Here is a 21,647-nt window from a genome sequence, read left to right on the forward strand (position 1 = left end):
CAGCAGCCAAAAAGTATCGGGCCTCCTGTACAATATGCCTCTGCTGACTTAGCCCAGTGGAAGGATGCAAAATGAGACAAGAGTTTTACCAGATTTAGTAATGATGTGGGGAAGAGGTTGTGTTTTGTATCTTTACAGACGGAGCAGTGCAGACAATTTGGGTACCAGAGCATTAAGTGCGTTGCCATAATGGACCCAAAGAAGCTCCTTGTCCCATCATTCCAAAGACTGAAAGTTGCCCAGATGACAGTAAAGTGGAAAAGGAAGATTAAGAAGGCTACGCAAGGGACCAAGGGACCGAGGTGCCAACATGGGGTCAGCTGAAGAAGTTAACAACTGAGGCCCAGCAGATGATAGAAAAGCAAGAAGTGGAAGCTACTCCCTCAACCATGTTTTTGGCTATGTTAACATTGGTTAGCTGCCAGTCTTCTGCAAAGTCTTGCACAGCCACGTCCAAGGACTCTGAGTAAATCAGCAAAAGAAACTTTCATTTAGTAGAAAAATCTTACTGTAGTTTGATTTCTCACTTATTGCTGTTTTGTATTGGCATTTTTTGTTATTCTTACTAGTTTTAAAAGCATTGTTTTGTTAATAGCCAGAGCTTTATGTTTAAGTTTTAAAATGTTGACGTGTCTGTAGTTTGGGTTTTGCATTGGCATTGTTTTTTTATTGTTTTAAGTTTTGTTCTTAATGCTTGAGTTTTACTTTCATTATGGTAGCTTTTTGTTCTTGATGCTTAAGTTTTACTTTCATTATGGTAGCTTAAAAACTTTCATTATAGTAGCTTAAAAGTAAAAGAAGAGTGAGATGTGGGGAGCCTATAGGGTTAAGCCTTGGACTGACCTGTTGGCAAAGTCAACAAGTCCCAGCTTAGAGCAACAGTCCTCTTAGCATAATTAGGCTTGACCTTATAAGCTCCCTAGATCTTATCTGGGAAGCTAATGGGCTGAGGGAAGTGTAGCAAGAACAAAAACAAGTGAAACTCACAAGAACAGTGTAAACAAGTGAAACTCACAAGAACAGTGTAACTATGGTAACCACTACCTTGTTTACCTCTGACTATAAAATAAAAGCTCAGTTTGCCTCAGGACCTTTCTCTGTGGCCTCAGTCAGGCACAGGAAGATCCACGGAGACTAAAGAGAGAGCTATGAACGCTGTCTCCATGTAAATTATTCTTCGCCAACTTCGTCCACACCTTTGGGAACCCCTGGCCCGCCGGGGGCTGGACCCCGGCAAATAATAAAAACTTCTAGGGTACATTTTATGGGTAAACAATGGTTGTAAAATTAAAAAATAGTCAGGGCTATGGGAAACCTAAGGAAGCTGCTTGGTTCTTTCCTGTTCCCTGACTCCTCATTTTTCAGTGTTTGCATTCCTTTATGCATCACAGTGAATTTAAGCTGGACTTAGATTAAGGAATTGCTGTCCTGGCAAAACTGACATCATTAAAAGGAGACATAGTATTGCCAAAGTTTGATAGAGTCTCTTCAATAAATGCCAAGTTGGTAACCATTCCTTTCACAGAGTCCCCAGGAGAAAGACCTGAAAGATCACTGACTGCCACATGTAGATTTTTTTTATTAGAAAGGACATCAAATAAAAGACTCTCCAACCTCATCAGAAGATACTTAGGCACCGAACCATGAATGGATATCTTCCCCTGTCTGAGGACATCAAAGACTCCTCGAGGACAAGAAGCTGCTGACAGCAGAGGTAGACAGCTACCCCAAGACATGGACCAGACCTGTGTACCTGCAGATTCATACTGAACTCAGAATGCATTTTTAACTGTCTACACCTGTCTGCTAATAATAGTTATACTTGTTGGGGATTTTTTGTCTATATAGTCCAACCATTTATGATTACTGAACATGTATAAGATACATGTTAGCACTCATCTCGTGGCTTATGTAAATGCCAAATACAGAAAAATGAGACAGAAGGCAAAACTCGAGTCGTGATAGTTCACAGTACAGAAACCGTGATAGTTCACAGTGCAGAGTGTTTTTCGCAGTGGAGGCCACAGACCTGACTGCCTTCCATTTACCTTTTCAGAAATATTCAGCCTCAACCCAGATCCATGGTTACCGTATTGCCCCATCCCCAATGGTCAACAAGACAATGTCAATACTGAAACTTTCTAGCAATGAGCCTTCCTAGCACTATGAGACCACAGGGTCTCACAAAAAAAGTTGGTCATCAATACATCCTTTAGATTGATTTATGACCAAAAGTCATAAATCTGTAGACCCAAAAAAAGGGATTTTATGGGAAGTAACCTCACAGGGTAATCTGATCATAAATTACTAACTTGGCAGCTAATGGTGGATAGTCAAAGCCCAGGCCTATAACTTCTTTAGTAAAAGGTTTTAAGTCACCAACCTCGCCCATTGTTCTTGTGCCTCTAGGTTAACACCTTTGAAATACCAGAAGTAATACCCCTTGAAGGGGGTATCGACCCTTAAGAAAGCACATACTTTTGTTAACTACCCTGTAATCCATTGCACAAACGTTTTCTCTCATTTCCATGTAATATTTCTTACCTCATGTTCCCTCTTTAATTTCAAATGCATACAAAGCTGCAAAATTGTTATTGTTTGAAACATTTGAGACCTTCCTTCCCAGTATATCTCACCAGTTTGGCTCAAATAAACTCTTTAAAATTTTTTAAAATATGTATTCTGCAATTGTTAGATATGGTACTTAATCAATTTCAATGAAATCAAACTGATACAATTGTTCAAATAGTCCTTATGTGTATCTGCTTTTGTTTGTTTGATTACCTATTCTGCCCAGGAGGGAGAGAAAAGTGTTAAAATTGCAAGCTATGAATTTGGATTTTTTTCTGTTTTGACTATGATATACCATAAATTAGGGCTTAAATTCATCTTCTATCGTTCTGACTTACTGCCTTGAAATTTTATTGAGATATTTTATTTTTTAGTTTTTTCAGAAAAACCCAAGAGTAGAATAGATTCTTTGAGAGGTCAGCAAAAGGCATAAAAAGAGTCAGAATTGGAGGTGATGATAAAATAAAGAGTGGTATAAGGAGGAAAGTTTCTGGTTTTGTTTGGAAGTAACTAGAGAGTCTTTGATAGAGATTATTCTGAAGGCTTTTTTTCCCTTTGAGGCCTTAGATGACCAAAATACTGTCTGTTGATTTAGATTTGTAGACCTTTTGTATTAATTTTGACATATGTAATGTTTCCCCAACAAATAGCCATTGTTACTCTAAATAAAAAAAAAAGAAATTTTCATTTGCCTATTATATTTATGTCTACATCTGTTTATATGCTTTGTACTTTTAGTGGACAGTACATAAACTAGGCCAAACCACAAAAGAAATTTAAAAATGTGCATCAAGATAATGAACATCCAGATGAACAAAAGCAAAAGCAAAACAAATACAAAGTATCTGCCAGATGGTACATCTACTAGCTAAAATTATTAATTACCTTATACAAAAAAAAACAGTTTTATTACAATATTTACCATAAAGTGCTCTTCTACACAAAAGATCAAGTGAATTTATGCAAAACATATTTCGTTAAAAATTCAAAATAAGGCCCAAACTGCATAGCTGAGTGGTTGAGCATAGACCTAGGAACCAGGAGGTCATGGTTCGATTCCTAGTCAGGGCACATGTCTGGGTTGTGGGCTCTATCTCCAGTGTGGGGCATGCAAGAGGCAGCCGATCAATGATTGATGTTTCGATCTCTCATCATTATTGTTTCTATCTCTCTCCTTATCCCTTCCTCTCTAAAATAAATAAAAATATATTTTTTAAAAATTTAAAATATCTTCAGCAATTAAAGCTGAGTAAAACCAGTCACAACACAGATCATTCTTGAGACAGACTCAGCAGGTACCAAATTTGAGTGATAAATGTAATTAGAAAAACTTTAAACTCCTTTCACTTAATATCCAAGCCCTTGGGGATCTGACTCCTCTTAGCTCATAGTTCCCATATTCTAAATAGGCCTAAAGATACTTATTTCTATTTCTTAGACATATTGGAATTTTCTCTTTCTTTCTTTCTTTCTTTCTTTCTTTCTTTCTTTCTTTCTTTCTTTCTTTCTTTCTTTCTTGTTTCCTTTCTTTCTTTCTTTCTTTCTTCCTTTCTTTTTTTAAGAATCATATCAAACCCAGACCACTTTAATATCAAAAAATTTATTATTTTCAGGAGTTGAAAATCATGGAAAATATAAACTATATTTATAAATATACTCAAACTATAAATTAACAATATGCTATAACTGAGATTAGAGAAGAGAATTTGAAAAAACTAAATACTTTTGAAATATGTCTTTTAATATTTAAATGTTCAAATATACTATAACCATACTATAAACATAATTACACTGAGATACTTTTGCCTATAAGTGGATTAATCTAAATATGGCAGTTTTAAATGTAGACTCATATGTATCTTTTGCTGGAAAGCTAAAAGAATTTTTTTAAAAATCAATGGTTTTCCCTATAATGATTTCATTTTTCTAACATGATAAACAATTCATTAGTATGATATTGTGATTTATAAGAAATCTGTGTTTGGGTATTCAGATGACCAAAATATATTTCTCATATATATATTTGCTCTTTGACCATAGTTCTTGGCACACAGCTCCCATAATCTTTGGAATTTCCTAAGTACTAAGAGTGATAAAGGTATGTGTGTGTGTGTGTGTGTGTGTGTGTTTTATGTTAAAGAGATAATCTTTGGAAAGCACCTGATGGTAAGAACAGGTGCCCAATGAAGCCAACCACGTGATTAAAGGGTTGGAACTTTCAGCCACCTGCCCCCCACCCCCCACATACACACACACTGCCAGTTTCCTGCCAGGGAGGGAAAGTAGGCTTAAATTGACTTAATCCCCAGTGGCCAATGACTGAGTCAATCATGACTACATAGGAAGCCTCCATAAAATTCTCAAAAGTGCAGCTTTTCATTCTTTCTTCAGACAGCGTCCACACTGGGAAACCAGGATGCTTCCACATGCCACTGCACAGAGGCTCCCAATCTCCAGGTACTCCAGGTTCTCAACCTTCCTAATGCCGTGACCTTTTAATACAGTTCTTCATGTTGTGGTGACCCCCAACCATAAAATTATTTTCGTTGCTACTTCATAACTGTAATTTTGCTACTGTTATGAATCGTAATGTAAATATCTGATGTGCAGGATGTATTTTCATTGTTCGCGACCCACAGATTGAGAACCACTGCTCCAGGAGGACAAAAGCTCCATCATAAAGGACCTCACCCTCTGCATCCTGACTCTTCATAGATCTATTGATTCATATCCTTTGTAATAAATCAGTAATCTAGTGAGTAAATGGGTTTTCTTGAGTTCTGTGGGCTGTTCTAGCAAATTAATCCAACCTGAGAGGGGGTCATAGGAACCTCTGATTTGTAGCCAATAGAGCTGAAGCACCTGGGCTGGTGACTGGCATCTGAGGTGGAGCTTGGTCTTGTGGGACTGAGCCCTTTACCTGTGGAATCCAGTTCTATCTTTGGGTAGATAGTGCCCTGCTGCGGTCTAAGGATCATGTCCGCTTTCAGACGTATGGCCTGGAAGGACTGAATAAGGAAATTGAGATGGAACTGGGTCGGATCTCTCCTAGAAATATTGGTTGTGATGACAGAGTTATTGGTGATCATGGAAAAGAAGCAAGATTTCCTCTCCTGGATGAAAATGCTGTCTCCTTTCTAAATTCCCTACCAGTTTGGGAAAAGGCAAACTTGACTTTACCCCAAGGAATTGACGAGAAACTGATTTTGCGTCTCGCAGCCATGGAACTTGGTCTCACAGCCTCTGCTCCGATGCTGAAACAGGCCACGCAGACTGGATCCAGAATTGCAAAAATGGAAAAGAGTAACGAAAAGGCATCTGATAAATATGGAAGGCTCCACGTCATTTCCTTAGAAAACCTTTCTATTGAAAAGGAGACTAAAACGTAATATTCCACAATATAATAACATTTACTAAATAACAATTATACAAAAATAAAACACTGCTGCTCTATTATTGTAAAAAATAAAAAGAAAAAAAGAAAGTTAATTTTGCTGTTGTGCTCAGCTAAGGCGAAACTTAAAAACTCTTAACGAAGTCCAAAAGGAACTCAAACAAGGAAGAGGCTATTTACAATGGAGACGCCAACATGGCAGTACACTCATGCCCTCTGGACGTGTGTGGCATTTTCTCTCAGCAGAAGAATTCACTGAAGAAGCCAAATTTCTTAACATAGAATCTGGCCAAAAGGAATCAAGTGTTTGGGCAAGAAGAGTAGCTTCTAAGTGAGGAATGAAGTCCTTGGAAAACTATGTGGATCCAAAAAGGGAGCTACTACTTGAGTTCCCTTTCCTGCTCTATTTTTCCTCGGTGTTCCCACAGTGCCCAGTGCTTATAATAGCATTCATCAGATAAACCATGCCTTCTTATCTACTCACCAGTACTTCTACAACAGACTGAGCTTTAGGTAGTAGGGGGAAAAATATCTCTTTTCAATTTGATGGTCCTAGGCCCTAGGACCTAGGGCCTTGATCATAGTAACATTCAATAAGGATCAGCTGGCTTACTGGAAAACTTAATAAATGGGAAGCATTTACAATGTGCTGTGATAGAGGTGAAGTTGGTCAATTCCTCATGCAGTGGCTCCTCAAATAAAAGGTCTTCCCAGGGTTTGGAGTTGTAGACACAGAAAGTTAATTTTGCTGTTGTGCTCAGCTAAGGCAAAACTTGGCAAGTCTTAACCAAGTCCAAAAGGAACTGAAACAAGGAATAGGATATTTACAATAGAGAGGCCAACATAGCAGTACACTCATGCCCTCTGGACGTGTGTGGCATTTTTTCTCTGCAGGGGAATTTACTGAAGAAGCCAAATTTCTTAACATAGAATCTGGCCAAAAGGAATCAAGTGTTTGGGCTTAGGGACTTAGGTATTTTGATGCATCATCGGTTCCTTACAGATAGATTAAAGAAAGAACTGTCACATTTCTCTCGTCTATTAAGAAAAGGAGACACATTTCTTTTCTTTTACAAAGAACTCTATGCATAGTTTCATCTTCTGTTAACGCAATCCTTTAAACAATTACAAACTTTATTTTTATTTTTGGTTTATCCTTGATACGTCTATATTGTACACTTGTGAGGTGCTGGGACTTCCCATGTTTCAAGATGACCTCCCCAAATAAAGATCTAATGTGCATGGGTTGTTTGTATCACTGATCCTATGTAACCACAGTTATTTGCTACATCATTAAAATTATTCAATCATTATCAGTGTGTGAGGCACTCTACTAAGTGCTTTCATTTCCTCAAAATTCAAAAAATAGACCTAACATTATCAGCACAATCTCCTCAAGAAAACTTGGGTAAGCCTAATCCTGTGAACATTTGGTTGAAGAAGCCTCCATAGGCAAAAGAAAGAAGGCTGTTGTTGTATCATTTGTTTTTTGCGTGCTGATATTGTCTGTGAAGCAGCAGTTTATGTAGTGCAGTGGTTCCCAAACTTATTTGGCCCTTTCCAGAAAAAATATTACTCAGCCCCTGGAAATTAATTTTTTTTAATTTTAATAGCAGTTACTCATCGCCCCCAAATGCACCTGTGGCCATCACCGCCCCCCTGGATCGCTGCAGCGCCCACGGGGGGCGGTAGCGCCCACTTTGGGAATCACTGATGTAGTGTGACCATCCCAGTTAATTTGATATTAGACATATTTTTGCTGTTCATTGCCAGTATGCTTTTGAAAGTTTACTAGTTGTCACTGGTCAGGTAACATTTTAGAAACAGTGAGGCTTAGAATCATGCATGTTTAATATTGGAATAAAACATAGGCTGTCCTTGATCCCATTCCATAAACAAGGGCGCTAAAGGTCATTGCCTTAACCAGGTCACTGAGAGCAGAGGGAGAGGTTGTGGGGAGTACCAAGTCCCCTTCTTTGTAAAATTAACTTTATAGCCCTAGCTCATTTGGCTCAGTGGAAAAAGTGTTGGCCTGTGGACGGAAGGGTCCCGGGTTCGATTTCTGTTAAGGGTACATGCCCAGGTTCAATCCCCAATAAGGGGTGTGCAGGAGGCAGTCAATCAATGATTCTCTCTCATCATTAATGTTTCTCTCTCTCTCTCTCCCTCTCCCTTCCTCTTTGACATCAATAAAAATATGTTTTTAAAAATTAACTACATTAAGCCATGTTATTATTTGTTTTTATCCTTATTCATCTAATCTAATAAGAGACATGCAAATTGACTGCACCTCCACTACACCCCAAGCCACGCGCACCAGCCAATCAGAGCAACTATATGCAAATTAACCCAACCAAGATGGCGGCCAGAAGCCACGGAGCTGGAGCAAGCAGAGGCTTGGTTGCCCAGGTGATGGAGGAAGTCAAGCTTCCCGCCTGCCCTGGCCGGCTGTGGCCTCTGCTCAAGGCAACAAAGTTTCAATTATAGAAGATAAATAAATCCCAGATACCTGCTACTGGGAGCTTGGGTGGCTGGGGGCCGTGGCCAGCCTTCAAACAGCCATCAGTCCCTCACCCTGGATGGCCACACCCTCATGGGGTGACGGTCCCCACTGGGGGGGTTGGCCAGCCTGCAAACAGCCATCAGCCCCTCACCCAGGCTGGCCAGGCACCCCAGCAGGACCCCCACCCTGATCTGGAACACCCTTCAGGGAAAACCAGCTGGCCCCTACCCGTGCACCAGGCCTCTATTCTATATAATAAAAGGGTAATATGCAAATTGGCCCTAACAGCAGAATGACTGGGAATGACTGGTCACTATGACACACACTGACCACCAGGGGGCAGGTGCTCAATGCAGGAGCTGATCCCTGGTGGTCAGTGCACTCCAACAGGGGGAGCTCTGCTCAGCCACAAGCCAGGCTGATGGCTGCCAGTACAGCGGTGGTGGTGGGAGCCTCTCCTGCCTCCTCAGCAGTGCTAAGAATGTCCAACTGCAGTTTGTCCCTGCTGGCAAGTGGACATCCCCTGAGGCTGCCCGGCTGCCAGAGGGATGTCTGACTGCCAGCTTAGGCCCAATCCCCTAGGGAGCAGGCCAAAGCCAGCAGGTGGTCATCCTCCAAGGGGTCCCAGACTGTGAGAGCGTACAGGCCAGGCTGAGGGACCCCCCCTGAAGGCACAAATTTTTGTGCACCAGGCCTCTAGTTCATTATATAAATAAAAGAAAATGTTAGCAGAAAATATGTACTTAGATTTAATTCAGTTAGAAATACAGGTATATGATTAATTTTTCTAAAATAAAAACAGAAGACAATGAATCTCACAAGATTAAAGTCACTAAAGGTTACTTCATTATTAAAATTAACATGAATTAACCTTTGTGGTCTGGTCATGTCCTAAGTTAGCAACCTAATTTCTGATGATTTTACACATAGGCCCTCATTTTCAGAACATTCTTTTTCTCATATGTTTATCTTAATATCTTTGCACATAGTATTTCATCTCTCTAAGTTTTATGCTACTTGTTTGCATTTTCTATTCTTAGTTAACTTTTTGATTTCAGATAAAACATCCAGTTTGAATTAATTTTCCCATTTCACCTTCCCCTGCTCCTGAACCAGAATTCTTAACCTTTGTATGTATCTTTATTAGCATGTAAAACATTGTATTTTATTAATTTGTTTGCAAGAATCTCGAAATGTTAAGGCACTATGGACAATTATTTACTTAATACTCTGGTAAATACCAGAGTGTTTATTAGTTGGTACACAATTAATATTTAGTATGTAAATGACAGTACATTGTTATAAGTTTCCTCTCTCGAGCCGCAACCAGCATGGCTAGAGAGCAGATGAGTCCTGAGTAGGGGCAGCTGGGGATTGAGAAAAGGAAAAAAAGAGACAGACACAAAGACTTTAAGTAAAGTTGGGACCAGGTGGGATGCTCCCCTCAGATGGAGAGACAGTGACCCAGAGCTAGTGCAGCGCGATACCAGGAAGTTTTACTAGAGTTTAAGACAAAGGAAATTATGTGAAATCATGGTTAAAGATCAAGCTGCAATTCTTCATTCTTGTGGCTTCTTTGTGATTGTCACTCCTGGCTGAGCCTGGATAATTGCTGAAATCAGATAATGAAACCCACCCCCTGGCGCCTGAGCTAAAGGTCAGGTTGAGAACATACTTGCCTCTGGCAAGATATGTTTCCAGGATGTGGCTCTGCCGATGCCACTGGACTCAGCCAACAATCAGCTCATGTGCCTTCCCAGGCACTCTCTACACATTGTAAACTGTGAAGTGCTGTAAATACAATTGCTATAATGCATTCAGAAAAGAAAGGAGGGTGACTCTGATGGCCAAGGGTAGATAAGAGATGGCAAGTAGTTGCTTACTAGTGTATATGGAGAGCTATACTGAAGATGAACTAAAGGAAAATTTCTTTCCAGTGACACTTAAAAGTACATAGGAAGTAGATAGTGCCCACTGATTCAGTCTCCTGAAAAAGTTTATTGAAGTTGATTGACTTTTAGATAATCTACACTAAAGCTTTCCCCACTATTTCAGATTCTCAACACTAGATAGATCTACTGAACCTTCCTTCCTCTTGAAAAGGACTGCCATGCCTGGTCGGTGTGGCTCAGTTGGTTGTGTCATCCCATGCACCAAAAGTTGTTGGTGTAAGGGCACATGCTGGGTGTCAGGCTTGACCCCAGTACGAGGCATGCAGGAGTCAGGTGATCAATGTTTCTCTCCCTTCCTCTCTAAAAATCAATTTAAAAAATCATAAAAAAATTAGGACAGAACCGAAGCCGGGCACGGCAGTGGACGTGGTTCCTCTGAGAGCCGAAGATGGCAGTGAACGTATATTCAACGTCAGTCACCAGTGATAACCTAAGTCGACATGACATGCCGGCCTGGATCAATGAGTCCTTGCAGTTGAATCTGACAAAGGTCGAACAGTTGTGCTCAGGGGCTGCCTATTGTCAGTCATGGACATGCTGTTCCCTTGGCTCCATTGCCTTGAAGAAAGTGAAATTTCAAGCTAAGCTAGAACATGAATACATCCAGAACTTCAAAATACTACAAGCAGGTTTTAAGAGGATGGGTGTTGACAAAATAATTCCTGTGGACAGGTTAGTAAAAGGAAAGTTTCAGGACAATTTTGAATTCGTTCAGTGGTTCAAGAAGTTTTTTGATGCAAACTATGATGGAAAAGACTATGACCCTGTAGCTGCCAGACAAGGTCAAGAAACTGCAGTGGCTCCCTCCCTTGCTGCTCCAGCTATGAACAAATCAAAGAAACCTCTCAGCTCTAGCAGTGCAGCTCCAGAGCCCCATGGCGACACACAGAACTACTGCAGCCCCTCAGGCTGGCCCCCGTGTGGTGCGAAAGAATCCTGGTGTGGGCAGTGGGGACTGCGAAGCAGCTGAACTGACGCAGCAGGTCAACGTATTGAAACTTACCCTCGAACACTTGGAGAAAGAAAGAGATTTCTACTTTGGAAAGCTAAGGAACATTGAATTGATTTGCCAGGAGAACGAGGGGGTAAACAACCCTGTATTGCAGAGGACTGTGGACATTCTCTATGCCACAGATGAAGGCTTTGTGATACCCGATGGAGGGGGCCCACAGGAGGAACAAGAAGAGTATTAACAGCTTGGACCAGCAGAGCAACATCCGAATTCTTCACTCCAAATCATGTGCTTAACTGTAAAGTACTCCCTTTTATTATTTTTAGAGGACTCACTGGTTTCTTTGCATAAGCAAAGAGTACCTCTTCTTAAAGTGCACTTTGCAGACGTTTTACTCTTTTTTCAATAAGTTTGAGTTAGGAGCTTTTACCTTGTAGCAGAGCAGTATTAACATCTAGTTGGTTCACTTGGGGAACAAAGAGGCTGACCATGGGCTCACCATATGGATGCTGGTAACACTGATGGCTGGAGAAGGTGTGTTTATGTGATACGCTGAGGTGGATCCCTCAGTAGTGAAATGTAAAGTCTGAATTTAATTTTAAGCCAATGTGAAATCTTGGCAGAGAATGTTTTAATAAATGAATGCCTCAAGAGTATTTGAATTACGTTTGCATATCTCAAAATATAAAATGTAACCTGATGGGAGAGTTTGTGTGTTGACCTTGTGTCTGGGAAGGAAGGGCCAGAACTTGGAACCTTCAGAACTTGCTGTTCACAGGCCTTGCAGAGCTGCTTGAATCTTCATAGGCCTAACCTTGGCCCAGAAGGAACATTTAAAAAGTTGCTCTCTAAAGCCATTTGGTGTCCTTGACCAACTGCATCTCTGCAAGAGGCGTTGTTGGCTGAATGAATAGAGGGTATGTTTCAGCCCTGAGATATCTGAGTTGAATAGCTTGATATTCATTGAGCATTTCTCTGATGATTTTTCCAGTTACCCCTGAAATTTCTGTGTATTGTGTCTTTGGGAAATGAGGTGTGTTCAGTTTTAAATTCTAACAACTACTTTTGGGGACTTGCCCACATCTCTGGGATTTGAATGGGGGTTTGTGTCCCATTTTGCTGTCTTTTAAGTTTACATTTAACATGTTTGTCTGCATCCCTTGCCCACTGGGCACTCCTGTTTGGCTCCTTAAAGTTTGCTGCTTAGAGTGAAAGTTCAGCAGGCAAGTGATCATGCTGCAAGTTCTTTTTGGACCTCTGACAAAGGGAATGATCAGTGAAGGCCATCGCTACCTTGAGATCTGCAAGGCTGGGTTTTTTGGTACCTGCTGTCCACAGCCCTCCACTGTTATCAGAATACTTTGCCAGTGCACTAATTTCTTTGGAGATAAAATTCGTTAGCATGTTACTAAATGTTAATTTTCTTTTGCAGAAAATACAGTACCATGTCTGAATTAATTATTAATATTTCGACTATTTCATTCCTTAACACCCCTCATTTGCTTTGCCTACAGCCTATTCGGTTCCTTTGTTTGGCAGAATTCTGCAAAATGTGTGTCACCCACTACTGAGCTTGTTCGGCCCCTGATGTAATTGTATTGATTTGTTGATGGTGGTAGTTTGTCCTAAAATGTGTGTAGGAAGCAGGTATTTCATAATAAATTGTTGTGTAGTGCATGCTCTGTGTGAAATTCAAAGAGAAACCCAGATTCAGTGATTAACAATGCCAAAAATGCAAGTAACTAGCCGTTGTTCAAGTAACAGTGGTGCTATTTCTCTTTTGTGGCCTTTAGACTTTTGTTGCCCTAAAATTCCATTTTATTTGGAACCCATTTTCCACCTGGTCTTTCTTGACAGGGGTTTTTTTTTCTACTTTGAGCAGTTTCTAAATAAAATTCTGTATTTCAAGAGAAAAAAAAATAAAATAAAAAATAAAAATCATAAAAAAATTAATTAAAAAAGGACCGTCGTTGATATCTTAACATCTAGTGCCATTAATTAGTCTAATCACCATGTCTACATTGGCAGATGCCCATTTATTATCATCGCATATCATTAGCTATTCAGGTGCTGGTTGGTCAGAGTATCATCCACTCAGAGATTCCCCATTTTCTAATTGGCAGAAAAATATCATCTGATCCTCCTCAGCTCTATAATTATAGTTCGTCTCTACAAGCTGAGATTTAGGCTTAAGCACACAACCAGTGAGAAGATGTGGTCTTCTTTGATTACCCCCACTTTTCTATTCCTGAGTTTTTTTTCTGTGGAATTGGCCCCAAATCCAGGGTCAGCCACAGATGAAAATGACAGCTACCCCCCTTTTTGGGACCAGATTAATGGGGACATAGCAGAATTTCCAGTACAGAATAACAAAACAATCATTGATCCCTGGAAATATATTGATCGATTAAAAATGTATAAAATCCTTATTGAAAAATCAAACAGATATTTTGCTGGATTTGGAAAAAACAAAACAGACAATGTATTGTGGGCACTCACCTTATATTATGGACAGCTATATGAAACAGGTATGTACATTTTAATTCTTTCCAAGAAATGTTGCCTTTTTCCTTCTTCACTTATGCAAGTGTCATTATAGTTAATATGTTTAAATGTAATTATTTGAATTTTCATGAAGTAGTCAATATAACCACTTTTTCTATTCAGACCTTCTTATGACCTGAGCAAATGATTTTTTATTAGTAAAATCATTTGGCATATTTATTCTTCACATTTTATAGACTTTTTTGGTAAAAATTACAGTTTTTAAAATTAATTTATAGGAACTAGATAAGAATACTACTTAGAGAAGAAATCTTCCCCTCTAGTTTCAAAATCTTCAGTTTTTGAGACATCATCATCATCTTAAGGCCTGACAATCTTGTCAAAGAAATGTGGTACTATAAACCCCTTTGTTTCATGAGGTGAGATTATTATCAGAAATATGACAAAGTCTTCTTTCAACTATAAAACCCAGGGTGAAGTTTCATACAAACTAAGGTACTTTTCCTTAAAAGCCTAAATCTTTGCCTCATAAGTTGTTAGTGAAAAAAGTATCTAATATGTGGCTTTCAACATACATTCTACTTTCTACTCGTTGTTAAATTCAGGCAGAAGAAAGGAATGAAAACAGGAAGGAACTGGTCTAGTAACTAGACTACTCTCTTCTTGTACCGATACAATAGGATGGGGGCATGGAGTAGAGATGAGATGCTTCAGCTTGGAACTCTGGGTTTCTATCTAGAAAGCTCTTCTCTTTTCTTCCTCTCGTGTAGGTGAGTTGCTCTACTTGGCTTTACTGTTTCTAGTCCTAGAATCCATTTCCTTGTTCCCAAGGTTCCTTAGTTGAACAAGTTTCCCATTTCCATGAAATTCTTTTCCAAGTGGTCTTCTTTGGTAGTGATTAGACTTCCAAGAAACTCAGGCTAAAGTATGGAATGAAGCAAGGATTAGAGTGTGGTGCTTTGGTATTGAAAAAGCCTTCCTGCACATCTGAATTATTGCAAGCAGCTCTTGTATTTCGGAGAAAACAAGTGACCAGCAGACTTAAAACACCTGCTGGTCTACTGGTCTCTACAAGCTGACATCTCTGAGAAGCTTTCAGCTCTCAAAGTGAATGAAATGTGAAATGCTATGAATGGGCCATATTATAAAGCGGAATAAGGCTCTTTCTATTTTTATGGAGGGGAGTATTTATGTCTCCCCCCACCACCCCGCTTTTCTCATGACTTTTATTAAAAGTTTAAACTTTCTTCCTAGAGTTACTTTTTTAAATTTACATATCCCATTTACTCTGCAGATCGATTTTCAGAACCTCCCAACAGTTCAGTCTGTGCTTATGACGCTGGAGCTCCTGGCTGTGTATCTATCAACAGTGGCTGGGGAGGTAAGCGTTATATTCACCCCCATGCATCTTTACTGAGTGTGGCTGTAAGCCTTGCTCTCTCTGCTTTTATATGGGGTAGGATAAATTGGAGTAAATCCTGATTTTTCTTGTAAAGATATACAATTTTCTGTGCAATTTTACGGGCTAATCAATTAAGAAAACAAATAAAAAAGGTAAGTCTTATACAATTTCTAAATTATGTACAAAATATGATTAATTTTAGAAAAATACTAAAGGAGATCATCTTTAAAGGTACTCAGTGTTTCAGACATTCTGTTGTTTATTACACACACCACCAGCCCCTTCTCCAACTAGTTACTATTTATTCCACTACTTTCTAGCATCTTAAGCACCTTACTTTAGATAATATAGTTTAATTCAATCCTTACTGTGATATTAATATCCTCATAAAAAATAATCAAATAGAAGCTGAGAGATGTTGAGTAATTTGCTTTTTCTAAAGCTAGTAATAGATTCTTTTTATCTTAAATATATTTTAAAATGTATTTGAGAGAGAGAGAGAAAGATAGATATGGAAGCAAAACATCATTTGGCCACCTCTGCAGGCCCCTTATTGGGTATTGAAATGCAACCTGGGCATGTTCCCTGACCAGGAATCAAACCAGTAACCTTTCCGTGTATGAGACTACACTCAATCAACTGAGCCATATAGGCCAGGGCTAGTAATAGATTCTTAACACTCACCCTTGTATCTTGAAAATAAATTTTCTTTATATCTGTACCAGTTTGTTTTCCTAAAGCCCAATCTGCAAAAAATTTTGATGCCGAAACCGGTTTGGCTCTGTGGATAGAGCGTCGGCTTGCGGACTGAGAGGTCCCAGGTTCGATTCCGGTCAAGGGCATGTACCTGGGTTGCGGGCACATCCCCAGTGGGAGGTGTGCAGGAGGCGGCTGATCGATGTTTCTCTCTCATCGATGTTTCTAACTCTCTAGCTCTCTCCCTTCCTCTCTGTAAAAAATCAACAAAATATATAAAAAAAAATCTCCCTTGCTCACCTCAGTGCTCTGTTCCCTAGACCAAATTCTCAACTATAAAAAAAAAAAAAATTTTTTTTGATAATTTTTTATTTCCAGTTGAATGGCTTATTTTAAGTCTTAAAGATCAATTTCACTATAGACTACATTTAATATATCTGCTACTTTTCAATGGTTTATTCAAAAATATAAATTGAGTTGTCACCAAAGTTTGAAAAAAATGAATCTTATAAATGCACATTTCAAAAATAAAGGTGATCCCAGACCAGAGAAAGCTGAAGGAATTCATTACCATCAAACCAGTATTATAAGAAATGCTAAAGAAACTAACTTCTTCAATAAGTAGAGAAAAAATCAAAGTTATGAATAAGAAAATATCTCAAGAAAAAAAATCCACACTGACAAAGGCAAGCGCAGAATAAAAGCAGTGAATCAGCCAACACTAAAGCTAGAACTAAGGTTAAAAGACAAAAGTGGGAAGATCATGTGCAATTGCAACAATAAATTAAGGGGTACATGGAAACACACATAAATAAATAAAAATAATAACAAAAACATAAACGTGGAGAGGGGGAGTGATCCTAGTGATTTTAGAATGTGTTTGAACTCAAAGAACCATCAATGTAAAATAGACTGTTATAAGCATAACTTGGCATATATGAAGCACATGGTAGCCTAAACCTAAAAATCTACAACTGATACACAAGAAATAAAGAGAAAGGAATCCAAACACAACATTATAGGAAGTCACCAACATACAAGAGAAGAAAGCAAGAGAATAAGAAAGAAACAGAGAACTGCAAAAATGATCAGAAAACAATGAATACAATGGCAATACCTACATACCTAGCAATAATTATTTTAAATGTAAATGGATTAAATGTTCCAATCAAAATATGAATGAATAAAGAAGTGGTACAGCCCTAACCGGTTTGGCTCAGTGGATAGAGCGTCAGCCTGCGGACTCAAAGGTCCCAGGTTCGATTCTGGTCAAGGGCATGTACCTTGGTTGTGGGCACATCACCAGTAGGTGGTGTGCAAGAGGCAGCTGACCGATGTTTCTCTCTCATCGATGTTTCTAACTCTCTATCCCTCTCCCTTCCTCTCTGTACAAAATCAATAAAAATATATTTTAAAAAAAGAAGTGGTACATATACGAGTATACAATGGAATATTACTCAGCCATAAAAAAGAATAAAAGCTTACCATCTGTGACAACATGGATGGTCCTAGTGAGTATTATGCTAAGGGAAATATCTCAGAAGTGAAATACAAATAGCATATGATTTCAATTATATGTGAAATCTTAAAAAAAAACACACAAAAGAAACAAAACAAAAGAAACTCATAGATACAGAGAACAAACTGACGGTTGCCACATGGGAGGAGGGTTGGGGGGCTGAGAGAAAAAGGTAAAGGGATTAAAAGGTACACATTGGTAGTTACAAAATTATCATGCAATCATAAAGTACATCATAGGAAATACAGTCAATAATATTGTAATAACTACATATAATGTGAGGTGGGTGTAAACCCTATCAGGGGATCACTTTGTACATTAAAAGTCTAACCACTATTCTGTACACCTGAAAATAATATAATATTGAATGTCAAATGTAATTGAAAATTCTAAATATTTTTAAATTACAATTAAAGCAATAAGGGTCATACTTGGTAATGAACAAAATCCTTTGTGGAAAGAGGTCACCTAGTTACCAAGTTTCAAATAATGACAAAACGATAGGACCGAAGAACATTTATTAATATTCCCATGATGCATATCTCCTCCCGTGTGTTCTTAATTACTTTGGCTGCTCCTTGACAGCTAGATGAACAATCAAAATATTGATGGTTCTTTCTCTGGTTGCCAAGAAGAAACACAGAAAATGCATTTCATGAACAGAAACCATGGATCCATGCCTGTGAGTACCGAAGCCAGGCTGAGGAGTAGGCCTAGGAAGATCTAGGACTGGAAGTTGCCAGAATCCTGGTAGACAAGATGAATACAGGAATTGGGAATTCGATAAATAGTCCAAAACGGAATATGCACAAGTACTATAGTGAGTGCTTGGTAAAAATGAGTTGGCATCAAGAACCAGAAGAAAGATAACAAATTGAAAATTAAGGAAATGTATTGGATATTGATTGGAGAGAGAGTCAGAAACATGAATCCCTAAATTGAGAGGATAAATAAGATAGTTCATTCAAAACCTCTTCTTCATTGTATACAAAGAGTCTCCACAAGGAATATATTTGAGCATCATCTACATACATACCCAATCTGAGATGAATGTTTTCTTCATCCAAACCTTATTATGTATTTTCTGTTTGAGGAGCAAATAAATATAGGACATAAATAATTTGAAACCATGTTGACTCAATTAGATCATGCACAAGTACCTGTACCTGGAGTGTTCCCCTGGTATGTGAAACTTTATGACTGTGATTAACCCTAAGCTCTCCTAGTCCTGTGCATTTCCTAGATTCAACAAGTTTAACATCATGGTTTGGGGGATAAACCAGCTAAATTATGTAGACTAAGCCGTAGTAATTTGGCTAATTCCTGTTTTGAATAAACAGTTGATGATTCCAGACACTTTTCTTCTGCTTCATTACAGAGATTAACTTCTATGTGATTGTTCCGTATTTTCTTGCTGCAATTGAGTCTGAGTTTCTGAAGGATTTACCATACCAGGTGGAGTTAGTATCTCGAGAAGAATATAGGTCTGACTTCTGTTATTCGATTGCAGAATGCCGTGCATCCTACCCACAAGCTATGGATCTAGCCAACAGGTTTTATCAGGTAAAAGAATGTGACTGTATTTGTATGAGTAGGACAAATGAAGACACTGAGGTGTTCTATGAGATTTGTGGTTTAAAAATAGATTAAACTTTACATTTACAAGCAGATAAAACTGTAAGTATATTTCTGTCCTTTCTCCTCTGGAATTTTTCCTATTAGTGTGCTGACATATGCTAAGTTAATGATTAAATTAGTATAATGTCATTTACAAAAATTTATTTCAGTAAAATTTTTTTTAAAATATATTTTATTGATTTTTTACAGAGAGGAAGGGAGAGAGATAGAGAGTTAGAAACATCGATGAGAGAGAAACATCGATCAGCTGCCTCCTGCACATCTCCTACTGGGAATGTGCCCTTGACCGGAATCGAACCTGGGACCTTTCAGTTCGCAGGCCGACGCTCTATGCACCGAGCCAAACCGGTTTCGGCTATTTCAGTAAAATTGATAATTACCAAATTATGTTTGTCTGTGCAAATAGATTAGCATACACCTGTTCATAGAAAAGTTTAATATTTTCAAGTGTTAAAATTTATTTTGAAAATAAACCTATTTCTAGACAACCAGCTAGATGAATATTTCACAGTATTTTATTTTAGGAAATCATGATCTTGGTGATTCAATTTATTTTAATTTTATTTTGAGATAATCTATTTATATAGATCATATTATTTATTCTCTAGTATTTGCTGTCCAGAGAGATCACTTCCATTGTCAAAGATGTTCCTCATTACGACATAGATGAGGACACAGTGGTCCTTTACATGTGGGAGGCCCATCAAGCAGGCATTGATATTGGAACATCGAAGTTCTCTGACGTGTAAGTTATTTGCTCTAGGTGATACAACTAAAGTTTCCCTTTCTTTCTGGCATTGTGTAACATAACGTATAAATTTCTTTGTCTCAAATATTCATTTCTCATCTTTTCCAAATGTCTCAGGAAATTGTTTTTCTAGTTTTATTTGCCGTTCATGGAAGTATCATATAGTCAATCGGTGAAGATATTGAAATAAAGATGGCTGGTTGTTTACACTTCTACCAGGAGGAAGTGTCATATATTTTTTGACAATTCAGTTTATAGTAAAATAATTATTTTTATCTAAGCAGGTTTTTTAATGGATGCAAAATGCAATTCATTTCTGTTCTTGGATTCTATATGTTTATATAAGGCAGCTGTGCAAATACAGCGGTAAGGGATTCTGAGTCAGATTTCAACTTGCAGCACCACACCTCACTACCAAAAAACAAAAATCCTTTGAAGTAAGTAGTATCTGTTCATTGCCTGGCAGTCTATGCAGTTCATCCAATCACCTGATACCTATAATACTTTTTAAGTGATTTCTTAAAGGGATGATCTTTTTTTTTTCCTTTTCTTACAAATAAAAATGTATTGGAGTAAACTATGTGAAATTTACCTGCTTAACATAAATCCCAGCAAATATAGGAAATGTCATTTAGTAGTTGACAATGACTACAATGGGGTCTGCTGCTAATTATCAGTCAGCCTTATCTAGGTATTACTTGAATAAGAGCTTTTACGAGAAGTCCAGGATCCTGGGCCTGGTGCTGTTTTCCTTCTAGGCCTTTTGTCTCCGTGGTCTTCCTTGACTGTCAGCTTCTGTGCTCCTGCCTATAGCACTCTTCATGGCTGCCTGATCCTGTCCAAGGCCTCTGGTCATCTTATAAATGCCAGTTGAAGAGATTTAAATTATCTAAGTTCGGTAATTAAACATGAGATTTTTGTCTCAAAATTGCCTTCAACAAACTTTTTGATGTTTATTCCCATAACAATACATTGATATGGGAACTTCAGAAAACCTTGGAGAGATTATTCTTTTTAATTGGAAATATTGATTTTGTGAATGCGATGTATTTTGATTTAGATAATGATCTTGGCAAAATCTCTTCATCTAGTCACAAAATACTGTTTTTCTATTTTCTTTGCCACTGCAGACTCTTTTTTCTATTTCTCATCACTCTATGACTATTCCATTCTTTTAGTATTAAAAACTGTCCAGTTATAATAAAGGTTGACACCATGCATTTTTAATGCTAATGGTGTTATGTTCATTACTTCAACATTTTATTTTTTAAAAAAAAAAAGCTTTGATGCTTTTTTGCTGGCTTTGCAGTTCACTAGTTGTGACCTAATTCCCTTTTTATTTTTTTAATGTATTTTTATTGATTTCAGAGAGGAAGGATGAGGGAGAGAGGGATAGAAATGTTAAGGATGAGAGAATCATTGATTGGCTGCCTCCTGCAAGCCCCACACTGGGAATCGAGCCTACAACCCGGGTATGTGCTCTGACTGGGAATCGAACCCTGATCTCCTGGTCCATGGATCGATGCTTAACCACTGAACCATGTTTGCCAGGCTCATTCCTTTCTAATAATTGATATAGTCACATTTCACTCCTTCAAGTAGCAGTAGCTAAATGTGGAAATAATTTTAAAATCCTAGAATATTAAATGTTAATTTCACCAACAGGAAAAAAATGTTGGAAAATAGATTGGGATTGCATTAATTCATTGAATTTGGGAGAGAAATTTATACCTTTACAATACTGAGTTTTACCCCATTTATTTGGTT

General features: G+C 38.3%; 1 protein-coding gene and 1 pseudogene across 1 annotated transcript; both read left to right on the forward strand.

Moving 5' to 3' along the window:
- The first annotated feature begins 10,791 nt into the window (after window positions 1-10,791).
- LOC102423300 lies at window positions 10,792-11,730 on the forward strand (annotated as a pseudogene).
- A 1,842-nt stretch (window positions 11,731-13,572) lies between these two features.
- LOC106698216 (protein LEG1 homolog) lies at window positions 13,573-19,881 on the forward strand. Its single transcript, XM_014461090.2, has 4 exons — window positions 13,573-13,900; window positions 15,172-15,258; window positions 18,873-19,057; window positions 19,741-19,881. Exons 1-4 carry the CDS (start codon window positions 13,585-13,587, stop codon window positions 19,879-19,881), a joined length of 729 nt encoding a protein of 242 aa, XP_014316576.1. The 5' UTR covers window positions 13,573-13,584.
- The last annotated feature ends 1,766 nt before the right edge of the window (window positions 19,882-21,647 follow it).

The sequence above is a fragment of the Myotis lucifugus genome, unplaced genomic scaffold (assembly GCF_000147115.1).
Source record: "Myotis lucifugus unplaced genomic scaffold, Myoluc2.0 scaffold_150, whole genome shotgun sequence".
Lineage (NCBI taxonomy): Eukaryota > Metazoa > Chordata > Mammalia > Chiroptera > Vespertilionidae > Myotis > Myotis lucifugus.